The sequence below is a fragment of the Astatotilapia calliptera genome, chromosome 22 (genome assembly GCF_900246225.1).
Source record: "Astatotilapia calliptera chromosome 22, fAstCal1.2, whole genome shotgun sequence".
Taxonomy (NCBI): Eukaryota; Metazoa; Chordata; class Actinopteri; order Cichliformes; family Cichlidae; genus Astatotilapia; species Astatotilapia calliptera.
This window is the reverse complement of record NC_039322.1, coordinates 22203948-22225677: the sequence shown is the minus strand read 5'-3', so window position 1 is coordinate 22225677 and position 21730 is coordinate 22203948. Positions and strand designations below refer to the sequence as shown.

The window sequence follows — 21730 nt, the reverse complement described above, 5'->3', positions numbered from 1 at the left end:
ATAGTGATTATACTTGGGCCTGCTGGCACTAATCACCAGTTATTTTATTGCTGCAAGCATTTTTACTTAGAAGCTTCTATATATGTTTTGCACTTTTACTTACAAAGACAAAATTATTATTCCAAAAGAATGCATGGTATTTGTCTTTTAATACAAATAATTTTGTAAGAAGATTACTTTACAAGATGCCAGCGGTTAAAGCAAAAATCAGACATGTCACTGGTGTAGAGCCTGTGGCTTTAGTATCTTTTGTTTTGTTTTGTAATACAGGCCTTACTAAGGTGGTGGTGTTAAGCCCATTCATTCACTCAACTGCTCAGCAAGTGTGTAGACATGACTTTCTTTCTCCCTTGACTCTCTCAGCCATCACCTGTGGCCACCCTGGCAACCCTACCTTTGGTATGACCCAAGGAACCCAGTTTAACCTAAACGATGTCGTGCGTTTCATCTGCAATACTGGATACGTTCTACAAGGGGCTGTAAAATCGACTTGCCAGGCCAACGGGCAGTGGAGCAACATCCTACCCAGGTGTAAAAGTGAGTGCCAAATCAATGCTCAGTACCTTATTGCTGAAATTCCAAGAATACATGTGAAGATAAAAAAAATATATGTGCGGGATGTCATCTTTTACCAGATCCTGTGACCAGTGTGATGTTCATTATTTCATTAAAAGCAAAGGAAACAAAGTTGGTTAACTAGCCGTGTGTAGACAAACTAGTGTGACAGTTTATCCACGACAACTCCATCATTTCAAAATATATGTATCCATTTTTAATATAAAAAGAAATGATGACCTCACAGCCCATTGTTCGCTAGTGATCCTAGTTTCAGTCACTGTGCTAATGTACTGTTTATAAGGTTGTAGAAACCTGCAGTCAGCTGAGACTGAAGAAGTTCCAGCTGAAAAGTTTCTCCCACTGAAAACGCAATGACCAGATGCGTTGTGGAAAGTTGTGGAAAGAGACGACAGTTAAAAATACATAAATGCAAAAAAAAAAACCATAGCTTTTGATTCCAAAATAAAAATCTAATGCAAATTCCAGATTTTTAATAATATGAATACAATAATAATAATGACAGTGCATTAGGAGCAGTTGTTGACTTGAAGCTTTATCAGAAAGGAAAGTTTAAGCCTAACCTTAAAAGCAGTGTTTGTCATGAATTCAAACTGGGAGCTGGTTCCACAGAAGAGGGGCTCTAAGCTGAAGGCTCTGCTTCCCTTTCTATTTTTAAATACCCTGGGAACCACAAGTAAGCCTGCACTCTGAGAGCAAAGTGCTCTGTTGGGGTGATACAGCACTATGAGGTCTTTAAGATAAGATGGGACCTGATTATTCAAGACTTTGTATGTGAGGAGCAGGATTTTAAATTCAATACTAGATTAATAAGAAGCCAATGAAGAGAAGCTAATGTGGGAGGAATATGCGCCCTCTTTGTCATCCCTGTCAGTACTCTTGTTGCACCAGTCTGGATCAGATGGATCAAAGGCTGAGATAATAATGAGTTACAATAGTCCAGCATTAGGCACAAGTCTTGTTGAGGTATTCAAAACCACGCTAGCGTTGGTACCTGATGCAAAAAGTGAGTTTGTATCTACACCCTTGCTTATGGAGGTGCAGGTATTTTTTACTCTCCCCCAATCACAATGAGAGCGCAGGCGAAGCACAGCAGCATCTGGGGAGAGGAAGAGTTTAACTGACACGTATTAGAGGAAAATGAAATGAAACTCAAAGAGAAGACCCGATCATTTAATTACCGCAGTTTCAACCATATGGTCCGTGGAGGTTCTGGGTAATATTTACATGTCGTATTATTTCCTCTTAGCCTAGCTGCCTCTGTTACACCCTTAGGCTCACCTGTCTGTCAGAGAGACAAAGTCAGTTAATAACCATGCAGAGAGAGCCAAGAAACAATCGCAGAATCCTTGAGCTTGTATGAAAGGCAGCCGCCTTTGGAGACCGGCGTCCTGGCTTTAGCTCTGAATAAGAAGTACCCTGCTTTGCTTTGAATGAGCGAGGCAAGGACTTTTAATTTGACAGTGTTTTCGTGACAAGCGGCGCATCTCAGGCACTCGTGTCTGTCTCTAAGTCCGTACTAACTGAGGCTGTGTGACAGGCGCAGAAACGGGCCGCTCGCAAGGTCGGGCCCTAAATGTGACAAGACAGTGACAGAACCGGAGACTGATGGACTCATGAGTTTGTTTTAAATGAGGAGAAAAGGAATGTGGCCTCTTTTTTTTCCCGACACTTCTGATGGGATGGGGAGGTTACAAGTCTCACAGGAATGCTTCTTTGGTTAATAAAAAAGGGGAGAATCACATTTGGCTGCTGCATGCATAAGCAGGCGAGATTTTCTCCCAGACATACGCTTTAAATCTCTTCGCTCTAGCAGTGACATCATATTAGCATTGGCCTTGTTTCGATGCAGATGCTGACTCTGAGGGGGCTTTTTTTTATGTGAATGCTGTGTTGGTGGAGGATGCGTGCGTTCGACGGCCATTATCCCCACTGTTGATGTGGAGACATAAGTAGCTTAGAGGTCTCGTTGTCAATCAGATTTATCACCGTAATTATAGCAATCGAGGCGTATTTAGTGAAGTGTGCTCTCCTGTCTGGCATGTACTTCCTCCCTGAGTGGAAAACTGTGCAGTAATAACACCTCAGTTCTAACTAAACCTTTAGCTTTTCTCTTAGATGAAAACATAGAGAGAAATAGACGCAGAAGGCAGAAAAAAGGGGTAAGGGCGGGAGTCAGTCAGACAAAGCTAATGATTTCCATGGTCTAGATTTTAACTATAAGAGTTCGTAGGTGCCATCAATAATGCAGGGAACACGAGAGCACCGTCAGTGCAGCCAGTCTTCTGCCCCTCTTTAATCACCAATTTTAGTTGCAGCTATACTTGCCTTTCTTGGAAGACTCGTGCGTGTTTGTCTTTCGGTGATAAAAGCGAAGAGACGCAGGATAGAAAAAAAGACCCTTTGACATACCACTTACAGGGCTGTTACTTGACAGAAGGCCAAGAGGAGGAGAGGGTAACCAGGGTCCCCGCTTCTGAGTTGAACAGAGATGAATTACCTCATCCCTTCTTCCCCTCTCCCATTTTAGTCGTCTTTTCCTTTCATCCTTTTACTTCCCCTCTCTCCACACACAAGAATTTACCAGGAGGTCAGTCATTTTAGATGAGTGTTGGATCGCTTTGGAGTGTCTCTGTGTGTCTGTGTGTGTCTGTGTGTGTGTGTTGCCTGAGTACATTTTTTCAAAAACTGAATTCCGAGCTTGGAAAGCCTCGCGCTGAAGCAGCTCCACTGCTTCAAATGCGCTTTGTAGTGTTATTATGCGGTAAGTTGTAAATGATGGCACCACAGGTCAGCGCTCCGATGGAAGGAATACATTATAATAGGTATTTGGGGGATGATTTAGCTGTGCTGGCCAGCTTGGGAGCAGGAGAATGAGCAAGCTTTTAGGCACATTAGCATACAATAGGTTCATTTTGGCTGTAGCTAAGGCATACTCATGGGGGCGAGACTGGCAAGGCCAACTGGGGCATAATGGCTGCGTGGGCACTCCCAGACAGCGTTGTAGAGGCCATTAGAACTTTGGCTCCGTAGTACACATTTAGTGGCGGTTAACGGTATAGACTAGAAAGCAGCTGCTCCCCAATGTGTGCTGACTTTGTCGAGGTAATATCAGATTTCAGTTTGCTTGCTTTGGTAACATTCTTCAGCTCACATTCTGTTACGACTTTTAGTATATTCGCCACTATCAGGGCCTATTTCTCACTAACTTTGTACAGCACAGCCCTCCACCCTCTCCCGTGCTGTCCCTCACTCATCCCTCATTCTCCCCTTCCCTAACTCTCTCCATCTGGTGTTAAACTGACATGGTGCCTCTTCTCCTGTGAGCTTTCCATCCATCACCATCTCTGCACCACGACGGCCGGCAGGAGACTGCCTCTAATGAAGCAAATGTTTATTTCCGGAGTCTGCCTCCTACTTCATTTGGATTGGGGTGGATAGATGGATGGGCGGAAGGAGTCGATGGGGAAAGTAATGGACAGAGTTGGCATGAAGAAAAATAAACCAAAAAAACTATGCTTCTAAAACTGAGTCTCTATGTGGGAGACAGTCATATCAATATCAGGACATGTGGTCTATTACCAGTATGAGAGTCTTCTTTCATCTTTCTTGCTATTAACTGTAAAAAGGAAAATGTAAATGCTTATTGCTTAATGTGTTGTTTTTTGCAGTCTCGCTAACTCCCTCGCTCCCCTCTGTGTTCCTTTCTTTCAGTTGTTAACTGCACAGAGCCAGGACATGTGGAGAACAGCATTAGGCAGGTACTGTCCAGCGGGCCGCATCGCTACAGCTTCCAAACCACTGTGTCATATCGCTGTAGTCCAGGCTACTACCTGCTGGGCACCAGCTCGATCTCCTGTCAGGGAGATGGCACCTGGGACCGCTCTCTACCCAAATGCCTGTGTGAGTAATCTCTGGGTTGTTGTAGGTGATGAGGCATATTGTTTTGTTTATTTGTTTGCATTATACACTGAATAAGATCACTTAGATCACATCCAGCTGATCAGAGCAGACTCATAAATTAGTACAAATAACACATTTTAAGGAAATCAGTGTATTTATATCGGCTGATATTTCAGATACCGGTAGTGAAAATCCGATATTGGTTGAACTCTTCCTGAACAGTTATACAGGGAGTGCAGAATTATTGGGCAAATGAGTCAAAGGAGCTTGCAAAGAAAAGCGTCTGGACTTCTTTAAGTTGCTTGAAAACGTTTCACCTCTCATCCGAGAAGCTTCTTCAGTTCTAAGGTCAAATGGTGGAGAGTCCCAGATATAAACCTAGTGGGAGTAACCCCCCACAGAGGGACAAAAGGACCCCCTGATGATCCTCTAATCGCCTGAGCCAAGGTGTGAAACTGGGTGTGGGTCCCAATCAGCCAGAGTTTTGGGTGAGTTCATTGTGAAACCTGGCCCCACCTTATCATGCGAATTCCTGAGGTCAGATGGCCCAGGATGTGAGTGGGCGTTAAGGCGTCTGGGAAGGGATCTCAAAACTTGATTATAGATGGCAGAGAGTTGGTGTCGTAAACCCCCGCCTCTGTTCAAAGATGGTCGCTCACAGTGGACATAGATGGCTTCTTTCACTCCTCTTTCAAACCATCTGTCCTCTCTGTCCAAAATGTGAACATTGGCATCCTCGAAACAGTGTCCTTTATCCTTAAGATGCAGATGGACTGCTGAGTCTTGTCCTGTGGAGGTGGCTCTTCTGTGTTGTGCCATGCGCTTGTGAAGTGGCTGTTTGGTCTCTCCAATGTAGAGGTCTGAGCATTCCTCGCTGTACTGTACAGCATACACCACATTGTTAAGTTTGTGTTTTGGCGTTTTGTCTTTCGGGTGAACCAGTTTTTGTCTGAGCGTGTTGCTGGGTCTGAAATGCACTGGGATGTCATGCTTGGAGAAAACTCTCCTGAGTTTTTCTAATACACCGGCTACATAGGGGATGACAATGTTGTTGCGTCTGTCCTTCTTATCCTCCCTCGCTGGTGTCTGGTCTTCTTTTCTGTGCCTCTTTGCTGACTTTAAGAACGCCCATTTAGGATAGCCGCACGTTTACCGGAAGCCCACACACACGGACCAGTACCTCCTCTTTGACTCCCATCACCCTCTGGAACACAAACTTGGAGTAATTAGGACCCTACACCACCGGGCAGAACATGTTCCCTCTAAGCTTGAAGGGAAAAAGAAGGAACACACACATGTAAAGGAAGCACTCAAAACGTGCGGCTATCCTAAATGGGCGTTCTTAAAGTCAGCAAAGAGGCACAGAAAAGAAGACCAGACACCAGCGAGGGAGGATGAGAAGGACAGACGCAACAACATTGTCATCCCCTATGTGTATCAGAGAAACTCAGGAGAGTTTTCTCCAAGCACGACATCCCGGTGCATTTCAGACACAGCAACACGCTCAGACAAAAACTGGTTCACCCAAAAGACAAAACGCCAAAACACAAACTTAACAATGTGGTGTATGCTGTACAGTGCAGCGAGGAATGCCCAGACCTCTACATTGGAGAGACCAAACAGCCACTTCACAAGCGCATGACACAACACAGAAGAGCCACCTCCACAGGACAAGACTCAGCAGTCCATCTGCATCTTAAGGATAAAGGACACTGTTTCGAGGATGCCAATGTTCACATTTTGGGCAGAGAGGACAGATGGTTTGAAAGAGGAGTGAAAGAAGCCATCTATGTCCACTGTGAGCGACCATCTTTGAACAGAGGCGGGGGTTTACGACACCAACTCTCTGCCATCTATAATCAAGTTTTGAGATCCCTTCCCAGACGCCTTAACGCCCACTCACATCCTGGGCCATCTGACCTCAGGAATTCGCATGATAAGGTGGGGCCAGGTTTCACAATGAACACACCCGAAACTCTGGCTGATTGGGACCCACACCCAGTTTCACACCTTGGCTCAGGCGATTAGAGGATCATCAGGGGGTCCTTTTGTCCCTCTGTGGGGGGTTACTCCCACTAGGTTTATATCTGGGACTCTCCACCATTTGACCTTAGAACTGAAGAAGCTTCTCGGATGAGAGGTGAAACGTCTTCAAGCAACTTAAAGAAGTCCAGACGCTTTTCTTTGCAAGCTCCTTTGACTACGATGACCTGGATGACTGAGAACCTTCACAAACATTAGGCAAATGAGTATTTTGTCCACATCATCCTCTTCATGCATGTAGTCTTACTCCAAGTTGTATAGGCTCGAAAGCCTACTACCAATTAAGCATATTAGGTGATGTGCATCTCTGTAATGAGAAGGGGTGTGGTCTAATGACATCAACACCCTATATCAGGTGTGCATAATTATTAGGCAACTTCCTTTCCTTTGGCAAAATGGGTCAAAAGAAGGACTTGACAGGCTCAGAAAAGTCAAAAACAGTGAGATATCTTGCAGAGGGATGCAGCAGTCTCAAAATTGCAAAGCTTCTGAAGCGTGATCATCGAACAATCAAGCGTTTCATTCAAAATAGTCAACAGGGTCGCAAGAAGCGTGTGGAAAAACCAAGGTGCAAAATAACTGCCCATGAACTGAGAAAAGTCAAGCGTGCAGCTGCCAAGATGCCACTTGCCACCAGTTTGGCCATATTTCAGAGCTGCAACATCACTGGAGTGCCCAAAAGCACAAGGTGTGCAATACTCAGAGACATGGCCAAGGTAAGAAAGGCTGAAAAACGACCACCACTGAACAAGACACACAAGCTGAAACGTCAAGACTGGGCCAAGAAATATCTCAAGACTGGTTTTTCTAAGGTTTTATGGACTGATGAAATGAGAGTGAGTCTTGATGGGCCAGATGGATGGGCCCGTGGCTGGATTGGTAAAGGGCAGAGAGCTCCAGTCTGAGTCAGACGCCAGCAAGGTGGAGTACTGGTTTGGGCTGGTATCATCAAAGATGAGCTTGTGGGGCCTTTTCGGGTTGAGGATGGAGTCAAGCTCAACTCCCAGTCCTACTGCCAGTTTCTGGAAGACACCTTCTTCAAGCAGTGGTACAGGAAGAAGTCTGCATCCTTCAAGAAAAACATGATTTTCATGCAGGACGATGCTCCATCACACGCGTCCAAGTACTCCACAGCGTGGCTGGCAAGAAAGGGTATAAAAGAAGAAAAACTAATGACATGGCCTCCTTGTTCACCTGATCTGAACCCCATTGAGAACCTGTGGTCCATCATCAAATGTGAGATTTACAAGGAGGGAAAACAGTACACCTCTCTGAACAGTGTCTGGGAGGCTGTGGTTGCTGCTGCACGCAATGTTGATGGTGAACAGATCAAAACACTGACAGAATCCATGGATGGCAGGCTTTTGAGTGTCCTTGCAAAGAAAGGTGGCTATATTGGTCGCTGATTTGTTTTTGTCTTGTTTTTGAATGTCAGAAATGTATATTTGTGAATGTGGAGATGTTATATTGGTTTCACTGGTAAAAATAAATAATTGAAATGGGTATATATTTGTTTTTTGTTAAGTTGCCTAATAATTATGCACAGTAATAGTCACCTGCACACACAGATATCCCCCTAAATTAGCTAAAACTAAAAACAAACTAAAAACTACTTCCAAAAACATTCAGCTTTGATATTAATGAGTTTTTTGGGTTCATTGAGAACATGGTTGTTGTTCAATAATAAAATTATTCCTCAAAAATACAACTTGCCTAATAATTCTGCACTCCCTGTATAGACGTATATGAGACAAAAACCTTATTTTTAAGACTTCATTTATGATCTTTGTAAACACTTTCCTGATGAACTGATCTCCTCAATGAGTAGTTTCAAATCTTACTTATTAAAATACAATATTTTTGTTTGTCTTATTTTTTTTGTTGTTGTAATAGACATTTACAGAGGGTATACTTTAAGGCACCTGGGCTTGCTACCATCAGATTAGGCAGCGTTCTTGGTTCCTCTGTCAGACTGACTCGTTGTTCCTGGTGTCTGGTTTAAATAAACAAAAACATGGTAATAGGCAAAACACTCAATTTCAATCTTCAAAACAGGAGCCCAAAAAACTAAGGGGTGATGTTACACCAGCTCTTTTAGCTATTCTTACAGATAATTATTTTTTACAACTTTACAGCAGAGGAAAGATACCCACACTGTTAGTAAATATAAAGTATTGTATTCATTTTAAATCAACATATTCAACATGTGATGCCTAAAACGTTTCTTTGCTCTGTTCGGACAGTGGTGCTGTGTGACCGCCCCAGCGTGCCTCCTTACACCCAGCTTTCAGGTGACCGTCGAACAGTGGGCTCCGTCATTCGCTACAGTTGCATCGGTCAGCGTAGCATCATTGGCAATACAACAAGAATGTGCCAGCTGGATGGGCAGTGGAGCGGCTCGCCACCACATTGCTCTGGTATGGAAAAATACACCCAGAATGAGAGTTCGAAACGCTTAACCTGACAATATTTTCTGAAGGAGATCCATAAGAAAAGACTCTAACCATCGAAATTCCATTCATATTTTGGGGTGTTTCCTGTGCTAAGCCACACGTTTTGGGTTTCTTTGCATTCTTTGCATATTTCCCCATCTAATAATTGATTATTCAGATGCAATAGCATCGCCCAGTCACACTGAGGCCCTCACAACGGCATGCCAACAAATAAAGAGTTTAGGTGGCAGCTGCTGGAAGGTAATGAGCAAAGTAGGTGGACCAAAGATGGAGTTGCCTGTCTGTGTCACAGACCTGAAGGGCAAAGAAAGTGTCCCCCATAAAACTGTTTTAATCTGCTCACATTAGACTGAGGAACATCAATGCCCATACTTCAGCCGGGTTATGAAGCAGTATAAAGACGTCAGCCCCCCCTTACTCCCACTCCTCTAACAGCGCTTTGCTTCAGGGATTCAACTATAGTCGCGCATGGAAAAAGGCTGTGGGGAAGCCCATACATCCAAATGCATATCCACAAAGTACAGACATAGAGACACACAAGCAGTTTAAAATAAAGTACCATTCTGACAGTTTAATGTCATAATTCATGACATCCATATATGGTATATCCTGCAGATTGCCAGTGTTCTCTCGACAGGCAATAAACACAACATTTTTATAAAGATTTGGCCGACTTTCTTAGCTGTGCGCTATTAAAGCGATGTTGGATGGTGCCTTGTAAAATGAGCAGCAGTGCTAAGCGTTTTGAGCTTGTTTAAATGGAAGACCTGGAATTATTGAAGGAAGGTGTAAAAGATATGTCAAAGCAGTGAAATGAAAAAGTCACATCATTTTTTACGTGTTCACCGTGCTGAATAAAGAGCAGTAAAATGTGTTTGGAAGTAACTGACTCTGTAGTGAGGTGAGAAAATATAGAGCGCATTTCTCATATGTGTTCGGGTTGTCATAAATTATTTGTTTCGTGCTACGTTTAGTTTTTATTTCTTTGTCTTTTTTTTTTTCAGGAGAGGCTGCTGGGTTGTGCGGTGATCCGGGCGTTCCCGTGCATGGGATCCGTCTAGGAGAGGAGTTTACGGTGGGCAGTGTTGTCCGCTTCAGCTGTGAGCCAGGCTATGCGCTGAAGGGCTCTCCGGAGAGAACCTGTCTGGCCAATGGAAGCTGGCTGGGCACACAACCAGAGTGCCATGGTAAGGAATATATACTCTTATTTGTTCTCATAGGCTGGTACAAATGGGCGGTCGAGTCATGTTTTTGTAAATTGAAACTCACACATCAATTCAACAACTGGATCTGACTTCTGAGCTTTTCCAGGAACGAGACGTCAAAACTTAACCATTGAATGGATATATGCAGTATGGACTTGTCTCCTTCTATCATCACCCTTACAGAGATATTAAAGCTTCATGTGAGGTTTGGTTGAGAGCTGCATGTGTGCAGGAAACTATTGTGTACTGTCAGAGTAAGAAGTGCCAAAATCATAGCTATTTGCTGGCTGTCTTTAGGTCTTTAGAAGCATATAGCTGGAGTCGTGAACGTATACCTGGTGATAATTTAGGTACTTCACAGTGAGTGCTGTACTTCAGAAAATCTGTGTGTTTTCAGATATTTTATTATACTGAATCTTCTCCTGAGTGAAGAGCTCTAAAGATACTGGGATTCGGTGAGGTAAGAGTAAGATAGGATCAATAGGTGGATTGATGTGGAATCTTTCAAATTGTGGAAAAGAGGGTGCTGAGCACTAAGGTAAAGCCCTCAATTTAGCTGTCAATTGAAGTTCCAACCCGCCTTCGCCTTTGAGCTTTTGGTGCTCCAGTATCAAGTGAGGGCTTGGAATACAACAGCTGCTTCAGAGGTTGTTCGAGAACCCGATCACGGTGCCTTCCCCTGTGTACTGTGGAAATATTCTGGACATGTCCAACTAGAGACCCTGGAGCAAACCCAGAAGATGATAGAAGGGTTACATATCCCTGGGAACACCTCAAGATTCCTTATGAGGAATTGGAGAACCTGTTTGAGGAAACCACCACAACCTGAACCTGGAAAACTACAGGGAGATATATAAGCACATAAATAGCACATTTACATTTCCTTTTGCTCTATTTTAGTAATTTATGCACAAAGTTTGCTTTGACTTTTTGTGAAGCTAGACTTTAATTTCTAGTGCAACAGACACGTAATGAGTGAAATATATCTACCAAAACTGTGCTTGAGGTGGCAGCGCGGGTTCACTAATTGCAGGTTTGGTTCCTCAGTTTCCTCATGTCACCATAAAGTTGTTGGGCAAGACAATGAAAACCCAAGGTGCTCTTAATGACGGGTGAGCACCTTGCGTGGTAGCTTTACCATAACTCGGAAGTGTGTGAATGAGTGAATAATGATAATAGTAGCCTCATCAAGTCCACGGCACAAAGTGGAGCAACATCCCCCCCCCAAAAAAAACAGAAAATCATCAGCTGGAAATGGTTATTACTAACGCGACAATCAGCGACTGTGTAATTAGGTGTTGCCTTTTCAGTTTCATTGAGAAACTCGTAAAATATGCATTTATTGTGTATTTGTAAGTGATTAAACAGAAGAGAGCACATTACAGAGAATGCGTTCTCTATTGAGCACTATAAAGGTTTGCATATTTGTCCTTGTGCAACACTGCGTCTATTCCATTGCAGTCATTTGGGGGGCAAAAAAACCCAAAATAGTTTGCTGAATGTGTATTTTGTGCGCAGTCGATGGATTTAAGCTTTTCGCTGAAGCACACTTTATTAATATTGCTGAAATAGAAGACATTATGCACAATGAGAAAACAAAACAGTAGTTATTCTTCCATCAAACATCTGGAAGGCAGGAAAAGGGAAAGAAGTGTTTGTGAGTGTGCTTGGAGTTTAGATTATTAACACATCAGTGAGTATGACTAGTATGTATAGTATGGTTTATATACCTGAAGTTTTTTTTTCTATTTTCCCTTTCATATCAGCTTTAGAAGTGCTATAGTAATAGGAGTATTACTCCAAAAACACCCATATATTTTTTCCTGTTTTTTTTCTATGTTGCCCTCTGTGTGTTAAACTACATTTTTCTTTCTGCACTCTAGAATTATAGAATCACTGATACGCTCGGTTTGCCATTTTGGCGAGGTCTCTTGGCAGCTATCTGGTTGTATTTCTTTGTCCCTGCCCTTTTGTTGCTCTCCATATAAACCTGGCCCTTTTCTTCCATAATCCTAGTGCAGAGTGTGTGATTTCCAGAAGCATCATCCAGTCTCATGGGCTTTTTCCACTTGTGCTCTCAGCACCCCTCCACACATTCACACAGACCCCTCTCTCACACACACCACCACCACCAACACGACCACGTCTTTCCTTCGCCTCACTCTGTGTCGATGCCTCTCTGGTATGTGTGTGGTATGCCCACTGGCTGAGGTTGCCCACCTGTTCTCACTTGGCACTGACTTCAAGGGCCAGGCCACATCTGGTCATTAAGGGAGGCCGATCATGTCCACAGGGCTCTGAGGGCCCGGGGCAAGCTGGAGACAGTAATGAACAGAACCATTGCTGGCGGCCGGACAGACACTGAGGGATTTTCTGTGCAAAGGATGTGTCCATCAAAGCAGAGTTACTTATGAAGCAGGACACAGGGGAGCATGAGTAGTGTTAGAGTGGATGGATGAAGAACAGAGAAAAAGAGGAAAAAAGCCGAGTGATGATGCACATCAAATATGTCGATTAATTAAAAGTAATTTTGTAAAATACATAGTTTGATTTTTCCAAAATGCATACAAATAAAACTCTTACATTGATGCGGAAGTCATCTTTCAAGAAAAGAAACACCGAAATAATGTGCTTTATGCATATTACAAAATAAATATATGTAATTATAGGCTTTGGGATTTTAGAGTGAAAGGTTTGAAGGTTAAATAGAAAATAAATGAGTGAAATGAAGGAATTAAAAAAAGATTTAAATAATTTCTCATGTATAATTCAGACTTTTGTCTCTGATCTTTTTAAAATAATCAATTAAGTTAAATTAAATTCCACACCAAAGACCTAATGCTCTTTCACATCTCTTCTATTTTCCTAGTGCTGGTTATCGGTAAATGAATATGACTTATTTTAATGGTTTCTCTCTCTTTTCTCTGTTTTTTTCTCTCTTTTATTTGCAGTGGTTTCTTGTGGAAATCCAGGAACTCCACGGAATGCCCAGATCCTCATTCACGATGGCCTGACTTTTTCCAGATCCATCACTTACGCTTGCAGGGAGGGCTACTACTCTACTGGACTCCTGACCCGGCACTGCACTGTTAACGGGACTTGGACTGGCAACATGCCTGAGTGCTCAGGTAATTAACAGCTCCCACAAAAGAACTTCTCAGGACTGTCAGATTATCAATAGTTAAATGATAATAGTTTCGTTTTCTGTGCTTGATTTTGTTTCCACGAAGGCTTTGCTTTTAGAGAAGGGAAATGTAAAATTTAGTTATTTAATGCTCCACAAGAATTGTAAGAGAACACGTGAGTCACAATAATTGCTTCTAGTGGCCTTTGTTTTAGTGGTGGATCGCTCATGTGGTTCACTGGCTCAGCTGGAGGAAATTGGTACGATTCATGGTCCATTTCAAGGGCCTGACTGACAGCCCTTTGTCATCATGTCTCACAAAAGACGTGTGGCTGCTGTACAGAACCAAGAGACCCCAGCAAATAGAGGTCACTAAGAGAACCAGTTTCTTCTGAATGGAGGGGATAAAGCCCTAAGCAGCACCATTATGGATTTCAGAACTACGTAATTCATAGAAGTGAATGTGGTACGTGTTGAAGCTCTTTGGAAGGGCACCTGGAGGCAGAGAGGGAGGCACATGTGAGGCGAAGCAATTCTGGCTGAATGATTTCTATTGATTTGAAGGAAAAACTCTATGTCAAGGCCATGCTTGACAAAGATGGCTACAGGAACGGGAAGATGTGGCAATGACACTGGATTTTGTAGATGAAATTTATACTTGCATCGTTATTATATTATGGAAGAGGGGAATGATCTCAGTGCGCGTCAGTTCTGTGTGTGTTGTTAAAGAGATGACAGTCCTGGAAAGGTATTGTGGTTCCAGGTAGAATCTTGCCAGCCAGGCTTTGCCGGGAAAAGAGGAGCCACTCCACTTCCAAGAGGACCAGCTCCCTCACCCTGTATTGAATATTGCTGAAACATGCATGTACACATTTTGCAGTGCCTTTTTGTCCCAAGGCATCTAAGCTCAAGTTGTCATATGGCCTGGATTTTCCTTCTTTGATATTTACAGCAGAGCTGAGCAGCAAGGCTGCTGAGTCACACTGTGGAATTCTCTCTGTTGTTACTCAATCATGCTGTTTTCCCTGCAGGATGTAAAAAGTACAATAAAGGAGAAATGTGGTTCATTTTGGAACTATAGGGAGCGACCACAGACGGATACTCAACACAAGATTTTGTGTCTGCATCCTAAAAACTCAAAATAGGAAACAAACTACAAGAAGAGAGCTGTGATAGTTGCATAGCTCTCGTGTGCCATAAACCCAGTGTTATCTAAAAGAGGTTGTTTATAAGTTAACAGAGGGTTAATGGTCCATTCAATAACATCAGAAATTTTCAGTTTGTGTTTTACACAAAGTTTGGGGGTAAACTACTTGGATCAAGTGCCTATAGCACCTCATTAATTATAAGCCTCGGTCTATTGTCACTCTAAATATACATTTATTAACTTGTTTGTGTTTGCTCTTTTCACTGCAAATAATCAAATTGTCAAATATCTCAAACACAACAGGGTAGCAAGCTGAATCTATTTTTTAGTACCTTTATGTTTTTCCAGTTATCAACTGCGGCGATCCCGGAGTGCCAGCTAACGGGGTGAGATTTGGGAGTGATTTCACCTACAACCACACGGTCACGTTCCAGTGCTCCCCTGGTTTCACCATGGATGCCGATCGGGCCTCCTCTCTCATCTGCACCAAGACCCGCACCTGGAATGGCACCAAACCTCTCTGTAAAGGTAGAGTTGTATACGTTGACCTGATTGTATTTTTGGGTTACAGAATGATTAGCCTTTTTTTTTGCCTCTATCAGTTTTTGCATTAAAACACTGAAACCGACAGAAAACATAAAAGTCCTCTAATGCACCCTTGTTTCCTTGCAGCAATTGTATGTGGTCCACCACCCACCATCCCTAATGGACAGGTTGTTGGGACAGACTTCACCTGGGGCTCCAGCATAAGCTACTCCTGCAACCAAGGTTACCAGCTGTCCCTACCCACTGTGTTAACATGCCAAGGCAACGGCAACTGGAGTGGAGAGAAACCACAGTGCTTCCGTAAGTGGCATGTCATGATTTGTCTCTGACATTGTTTTACCCACGTATAGTGTAGTGTGTGTCCTCAGAAGAATATCGATTTAAAATGAAAAACGTGCAGTCGGTCACATCATCTCTCTGCTTCCATCTTTACAGCTGTTTTTTGTGGAGACCCGGGAATGCCAACACAGGGGAGAAGGGAGGACAGCGGTTTCACCTATCTCTCCTCCGTCTCCTTCTTCTGCGACCCGTCACTCGTCCTGGTCGGCTCATCGCGGAGATACTGCCAGTATGATGGCACCTGGAGTGGCACGCAGCCGTCTTGCATAGGTAAGCATGATTGTTTATGATTTGAGCCTATTGGGTATGTCCATAATCCTAAAACAGCACAGAAATCAGTGCCTCTATATAACAATATAAAAATAAGCTTGAACCTGACAGAAGCTTCTCTTTGGCTGGTCTGATTACTGCTTTCGGCTCACTTTTTAGTTCCAGTTGCTATTTTCCGCCAAGAAGTAAAACGGGAAACAGGCAAAACCATTAGACCTAGCTAAATAGCTGCTTAACTCCACGAGTCAGAATTAACTTGTGGAGTTATTTAAAGCCAGTACAAGAATTTATTGAATCATTTTCCAAGCAAGTATGGACTCAGTTAATTGCTGTAGTTCTGACAGGGTCAGGGTCCTTATTGATAGAATTTACAACATTTCTTATTGAATTTGATTTATTTCACTAATTGATGCAAACTCTATCCTTGCGATGGTGTGCAGTGCTAAAGCCATGAGGGGGTTGTTGTTAAAGGCATTCAGAAAGTCAGGAACAGATTAAAGATTAAATAAATAAAATAAATGTTTCCAGCCCTGGAGGTTGTTGTGGTGTTTGGATACTTTAAAATATGCACACATGCAAACCTTTGACCCTGCTGCTAGTAAACAGGAATTTCTTAAGGCCGCAGTCAATTTCTGGACTTTGTTTAACCAGATGTGTCATGTTGGAAAGATTAAACTAAGATTTAGTGAGATTCAGTCTATAAAAAATATGAATGTCATTTTACTTACTGTGTGTTACTGTATGGCTGCTGCTTTATTCTGCCTCTCGCAAAACCTTGGTTCACAGCAGAGTCTTCCTTTTTGTGGCTTTGTTCACCGTACAGAAAACAAGATGACTTCACAAAAAACTGTTTAAAATCTCTTTGAAACCTCGTACAAAAGTTCCGTTCATTCCTTGTCTTTATCTCTTTATTCTTTAAACTATAACTATACTATAGCTTATCTTATTTCCATAAGCTAAAATAAAGTTGTTTGAGAATGTTTATGTTCTTGTGAACAGAAAAGTAAAATGACAGACACATTGAAAAACAGTTGATTAACATTAAGTAATGGGCTTCATTCCTTCAGTAATATTCTCCATTAAGTAACTATAAAGTGCTACTGTTATTATTCATTTCAGCTGACATAAACTCACAAAGCCACCTAAATACAATAAAATGTTTCCTCTGCAAGCTGTACTACTACCTCCATCAGTAATAACGGCACTATGTGATGCATGAGAATCTGAAACTTTTGCACAGTACTGTATGTTTAGAGGACCTTCTGTATTGCGGGAATAGTTAGTATAGTTATCAAAGCATTTTTGTGTGTGTGTGTGTGTGTGTGTGTGTATGTGTGTTTGTATGTGTGTGTGTGTGGGGGCGTATTTCAGATCCCAGTCACACTACCTGTGGAGATTCTGGCACGCCTCTCTTTGGAAATCAGAACAACAGCCAGGGCTACCAGGTGAGAATATGTGGTCACTCCAGAAATTGATTTCCATATATTAAAAATGTGATGAAACCCCCAAAATGTGTTTTTTCTTTTACCTTAATGCCGTTCATATTGTACACTTCCCTCCTTTAATACTTATTTTGCAGGAGCAAACAGGAAGCATGACTTAATGGCTACTGCAATATTGATGTTACAGCACCGCTCAGCCCACATCTGTCTTTCTTCTGATACCATATTGAGAATGTTTTCTTTGTCTGTACTCATTTGTTATTTTCTGTACAGAGTTGAGTGACAAGGGCCCAGATGGCTTAGGGAAATGATGAAATAAATAAGCAATACAATAAATGGCAGCTGAATCCCCTACAGCTGCTTTATTTTCGTTGTTCTGGTTTTGGGTGTACTCCGAGCGACACGCTGTAATGCGCTGTTAATGTGATTAGTAACCCGACAACGGCAAGTGTAATAGCAAAGTTGCAGCTCCACTTCAGTAAAAACTGAGGTGTTATTTGGATTTTTATTCTTTTTTTTTTTTTATGCATTTTCATTTACAGATCGGCAGTACGGTGTTCTTCAGCTGCAGAAAGGGCTACTTACTGCAGGGCTCGATTTCTCGCACCTGCCTACCAAACCTCACTTGGAGTGGCTTTCAACCTGAGTGCATTGGTAAGAACACAATCTAATAACAAGCTGAGGCCAATATCTCCCACATACTTCTGTCTTAACCCCTTGTCACGTTTTCTCTTCTGCTGTATAAACTTTTCCTTTATTTCTTGACTATCTCTCATCTGATTCCTGATCTCGCTCATCTTTTCATCCTTTTCTTGTCCCCTTTCTTTACTATTTTCTTTTCTTTTTTGGTCTCTTTAATCCTCCTCCCTCTCTCTGCAGCCCACCATTGCAGCCAGCCAGAGCTGCCAGCCCAGTCTGATGTGAGAGCCATTGAACTGCCATCCCTGGGCTACACACTGATCTATACATGTCAGCCCGGCTTCTACTTGGCTGGAGGATCAGAGCACAGGACGTGCAGGTCCGACGGTAGCTGGTCAGGGAAACCGCCTCTGTGTGCAGGTATAAACATTGTTACATTCGAGCCATGAGGGAACGCAAAGACGTGCTCGACACTCAAAAAGCTCATGCACCTGCTTTGCTGTTTTTTCTGATGCTAAATTTCACTCACATGGCTAAACAATGTAATCGCTGTAAGACTAAAAATGTGTGCACATGGCCATCCACTTTCAACATTTACATAGCTACGTGTATTAGACACTTAAAACACCCTGTATTTGTCATGCACAACTCCATAATGTGTATTTATAAGGATTATTGAGGCAGATAAAGAATTTGGGAAAAACCGCAGATTCAGCTAATCCTGATGAATTGCTTTGTTAACGCTCGCTTATTCTCAGACACATGCCAGGGTAGGGTGGCCCATCCATCACGCAATTAGACTGCATGGAATTACCTACAGAAGCACGCACAAACGCGTAAGCTTCGTATCATTAGCAAGGGTGCAAAACTTGATTAGGCCAATGCTTCCCATTGATTAGGTTAGCAGAAGTAGCTCTTATAAATGGTGAAGTAGTGTTAAAAAGGTCTAGCAGACAAATAGACTGCCATTAAGATACCCTCATTGACTTAAATACATATGGAGGGGCCAAAAAAAGAGTAATCGACATACGATTATGTAGTGTAGAGAAATGCTAATAGCTGAAAGAGAAAGCTGCACTAGAGTTGGGGATATCCACGTGATAGATTCCATGTCGGGGCTTCTGCTGAAATATATAGGCTGATGGGTGTTTTTAAGGCCATGCCATTAAGTGTGAAGGCAAAAAAGAGAGAGCCTTAGCACATACAGGATATTAACAGCGCCTGTGGGTGAAGTGATGGAAGGGCAGCTCAAAAGACTGGCAGCTAATAAAGTACAAGGCAGTGGGAGTGTGTGTGTGATGTGCATGTTTCCTTGTGTCTGTATGCGTTTATCCGAGGTGATTTTTTTTGTCCTCATAAACTACCATCAGTATACCTGTCTTTGTTTGCGGTTGCGAGTAAAGCCCTCTCCGCTCTGTTTACCTGCGTGGGTGTATGTTTACTACTGTGATGTATTCCCGCGGCCCCCTGTGAGCAGTAAGGCATTATTAAAGCACTTCCGCTGAAGCTGTGAAACCGTGTCTCTCACGCCGCAGGGATACTTGAGCTGCTTTTTGACACATGACTCAAGTCCTATCACAGGCAGCCCTCACTCTGGCCACCACAGGGGTTATTAGGCGTAGACAGGAAGTGCTGATGGTGACATCCTTCTACTGCAATTACCTTCGAGCTGTTGTGGTGAAAGTAGAAATGAGATCTTCTTTTGTCACTTCTTGAGGCCCACACTGTACCTGTTTACAGGATACTCAGGTTTATTGTTTTCTTCTGTTAATATTGTGTGTTATGCTCTCTTTAGCTGATATTCGCCCAAGTGGTAGGGGCCCGGTGGTGCCAGTGCAGGAGCCGTCCTCCAAGCACCCAGGTAAGAAAGGCACTCCTGGGATGTAAGATTACCATACTTAAACTCCTAAATGTGCTCAAATAAAGTCTATAACAAAAAAAAATGTCGTGTGAAACCTTGTTATCTACAATACGTACCTGACTTCAGTGATTAGTTCTACCTTTAAGCTGATTTCGTAGTCTGACGTTTTCTGCTGAATTGTGCAGGAACTGCGAATCGTGTCCTGAACTGTCATGGGAAATCTGTCTGTACATTCCAAACATTTGTTTATTGAACCTTCTGATGAATTCTTTAAAAGACAGAATTTAAATATCAATTTGCAATATTTTTGCTACATCCAGGATTTTTGTGCAAATTATTGTTTAGTACTCAGAGAGCGCAAATCTCCCTGAAGTTCGATGTATAGCTCTCTCAATATGATATATTACCTGATATGGTTTCTTGAATTTTTTTTTCAAGCTTTGACCTTGGGTGCTAACAGCAAAGGTCAAGTTAAAACGCCAGCCTAGGTACTCATGTTCACCAAGGCCTAGCAAATTGTTGTGTAGTCCATCCATTACAAATTGTGGGTAATATAGCTATTTAACAGATTTTCACATGTGGTGTAAACTTAACCTTGACTTGATTTTCACCAAAATTAAATCAGCTTGAGTTCTTATTGGTATCTACCGTCACACATTCAAAAATAACATGAAAACTGTGGACTCAAGGCTGCTGACAAACAGAGAGACAGTCAAACACAGAAACGGAAGCAATTACAATACTTCCTCGCTATGGGGGCACAAAAAACATACGAGGGTTTAGGGTTAAAAAAATCAAACCGAAGATCTAGAGGTCTCAAAAACTCATGTATCAAATATCAAAGACTTGTAATCACGAGGTTAATTTTGCAGAAACCCCCTCTGCAAAATAAAACACCTTATTTTTACTATTCATTCTTCCTTTGTCTTTCAGTTCCTGTTGGTGTGTTTGCTAAGAACTCCCTCTGGAGGGGATCCTACGAGTACCTCGGGAAGAAGCAACCAGCTATGTTGAGCATCACTGCCTTTGAACCCTTTAGCAACCGGGTTAATGGGACACTCATCGACCACAGTGGAGTAGAACTTAAACTGGCAGGTGAGTACAACAGTAACTCAAGATCTTCAAAAGATAAACATCACTCATAAAAACAGTCTGTGTGGGTCAATTCTTCTAAATTGCTTCTCATATCAGAGATCCGACTGAGTTTGCTTTTATCCAAATTTCAAGTGAGTTCAAGAAGCAAGAAATCAGTGTGGTCTCTGCTTGAATTGGATTATTGCTGCTGTAACAGAGCAGCAGACATTTTATATTATTCTCAGTGGTATAATCACTGCACAGCTGCAATCATCATCAAATTTCATCAGTAGCAGCCTGGACACTTCACTCCTGTAGCTGCTAGTATTTATATATAGTATTCACATATTTTCAATAGACAAACTGAGCAACAAACTATAAATTTCCCTTTTTTAACTAGCTTTCAAAATGTTTAAGATTGTTTTTATGAATTTTATCTTTTAATAGATCCATCATTTAAATGGGAAGTCTGATGAGATTTTTCCTCTGCCTAGGCAAAGCTTTCGCATTTCCAGAACTCGGTTTTGTCCCTAAACGATTAAAAACCCATCAGTAAGACCTGCTGTAGCACCGGCTGACAGATATCTTTATTATAGAGGTGTTATATTGAGTTGACTTCACATACACTGTAGGTTTTTATGGGGTTTATTGACAGTGACAAAAAAAGTTGGTTATTGTCGGCCATAATCTTTCATTACAAATTGCCTCGCTTGGAAGGGGAATAAAAGTGAAATGGGAACGCTGTTTAATAAAACTTAAGCAACTGTGTGTTACTATACGAGTTATTGTATGAATCACAGCAGCGAGCAGCAACGATTGGGCTCTCGCACCTTCACAGTTTCTTTTTTTTGTGTTTTGTTTAATGGCACGTCTATCGCTGCATGTCATGTGTAGAACACACAATATAAATACAGAGAAAATTAAAGATTCATTAAAGCCAGTAGACTGCGCTTCGTGCCTCCAGGCTGGGAACCGTCTCAAAATTTAATAATGTATTTTTACCTGCAGTAATTCTTGGCAAAACAGTGCCATAGCCAGTCAGTTTATCAAAAGTGCAAAAGTTTCACTAAGGTCTTAAGACAAAATATGTTAATTTTAAATGGCTCTC

The 21730-nt window shown here is 42.2% G+C and overlaps 1 protein-coding gene across 2 annotated transcripts in view; it reads left to right on the top strand.

Annotated features, from left to right (window-relative positions):
• The window catches only part of csmd2 (CUB and Sushi multiple domains 2), a 271925-nt gene that overhangs the window by 237921 nt on the left and 12274 nt on the right, over positions 1 to 21730 (top strand). For both annotated transcript variants that reach the window (XM_026155795.1, XM_026155797.1), the window contains exons 55-67: positions 364 to 537; positions 4291 to 4479; positions 8766 to 8939; positions 9980 to 10162; positions 13132 to 13308; positions 14800 to 14979; positions 15124 to 15297; positions 15433 to 15606; positions 16978 to 17051; positions 17591 to 17702; positions 17928 to 18107; positions 19483 to 19548; positions 20482 to 20643. In XM_026155795.1, the coding sequence (XP_026011580.1) occupies positions 364 to 537; positions 4291 to 4479; positions 8766 to 8939; positions 9980 to 10162; positions 13132 to 13308; positions 14800 to 14979; positions 15124 to 15297; positions 15433 to 15606; positions 16978 to 17051; positions 17591 to 17702; positions 17928 to 18107; positions 19483 to 19548; positions 20482 to 20643 (2019 nt within the window). The remainder of the gene's footprint in view (positions 1 to 363; positions 538 to 4290; positions 4480 to 8765; positions 8940 to 9979; positions 10163 to 13131; positions 13309 to 14799; positions 14980 to 15123; positions 15298 to 15432; positions 15607 to 16977; positions 17052 to 17590; positions 17703 to 17927; positions 18108 to 19482; positions 19549 to 20481; positions 20644 to 21730) is intronic.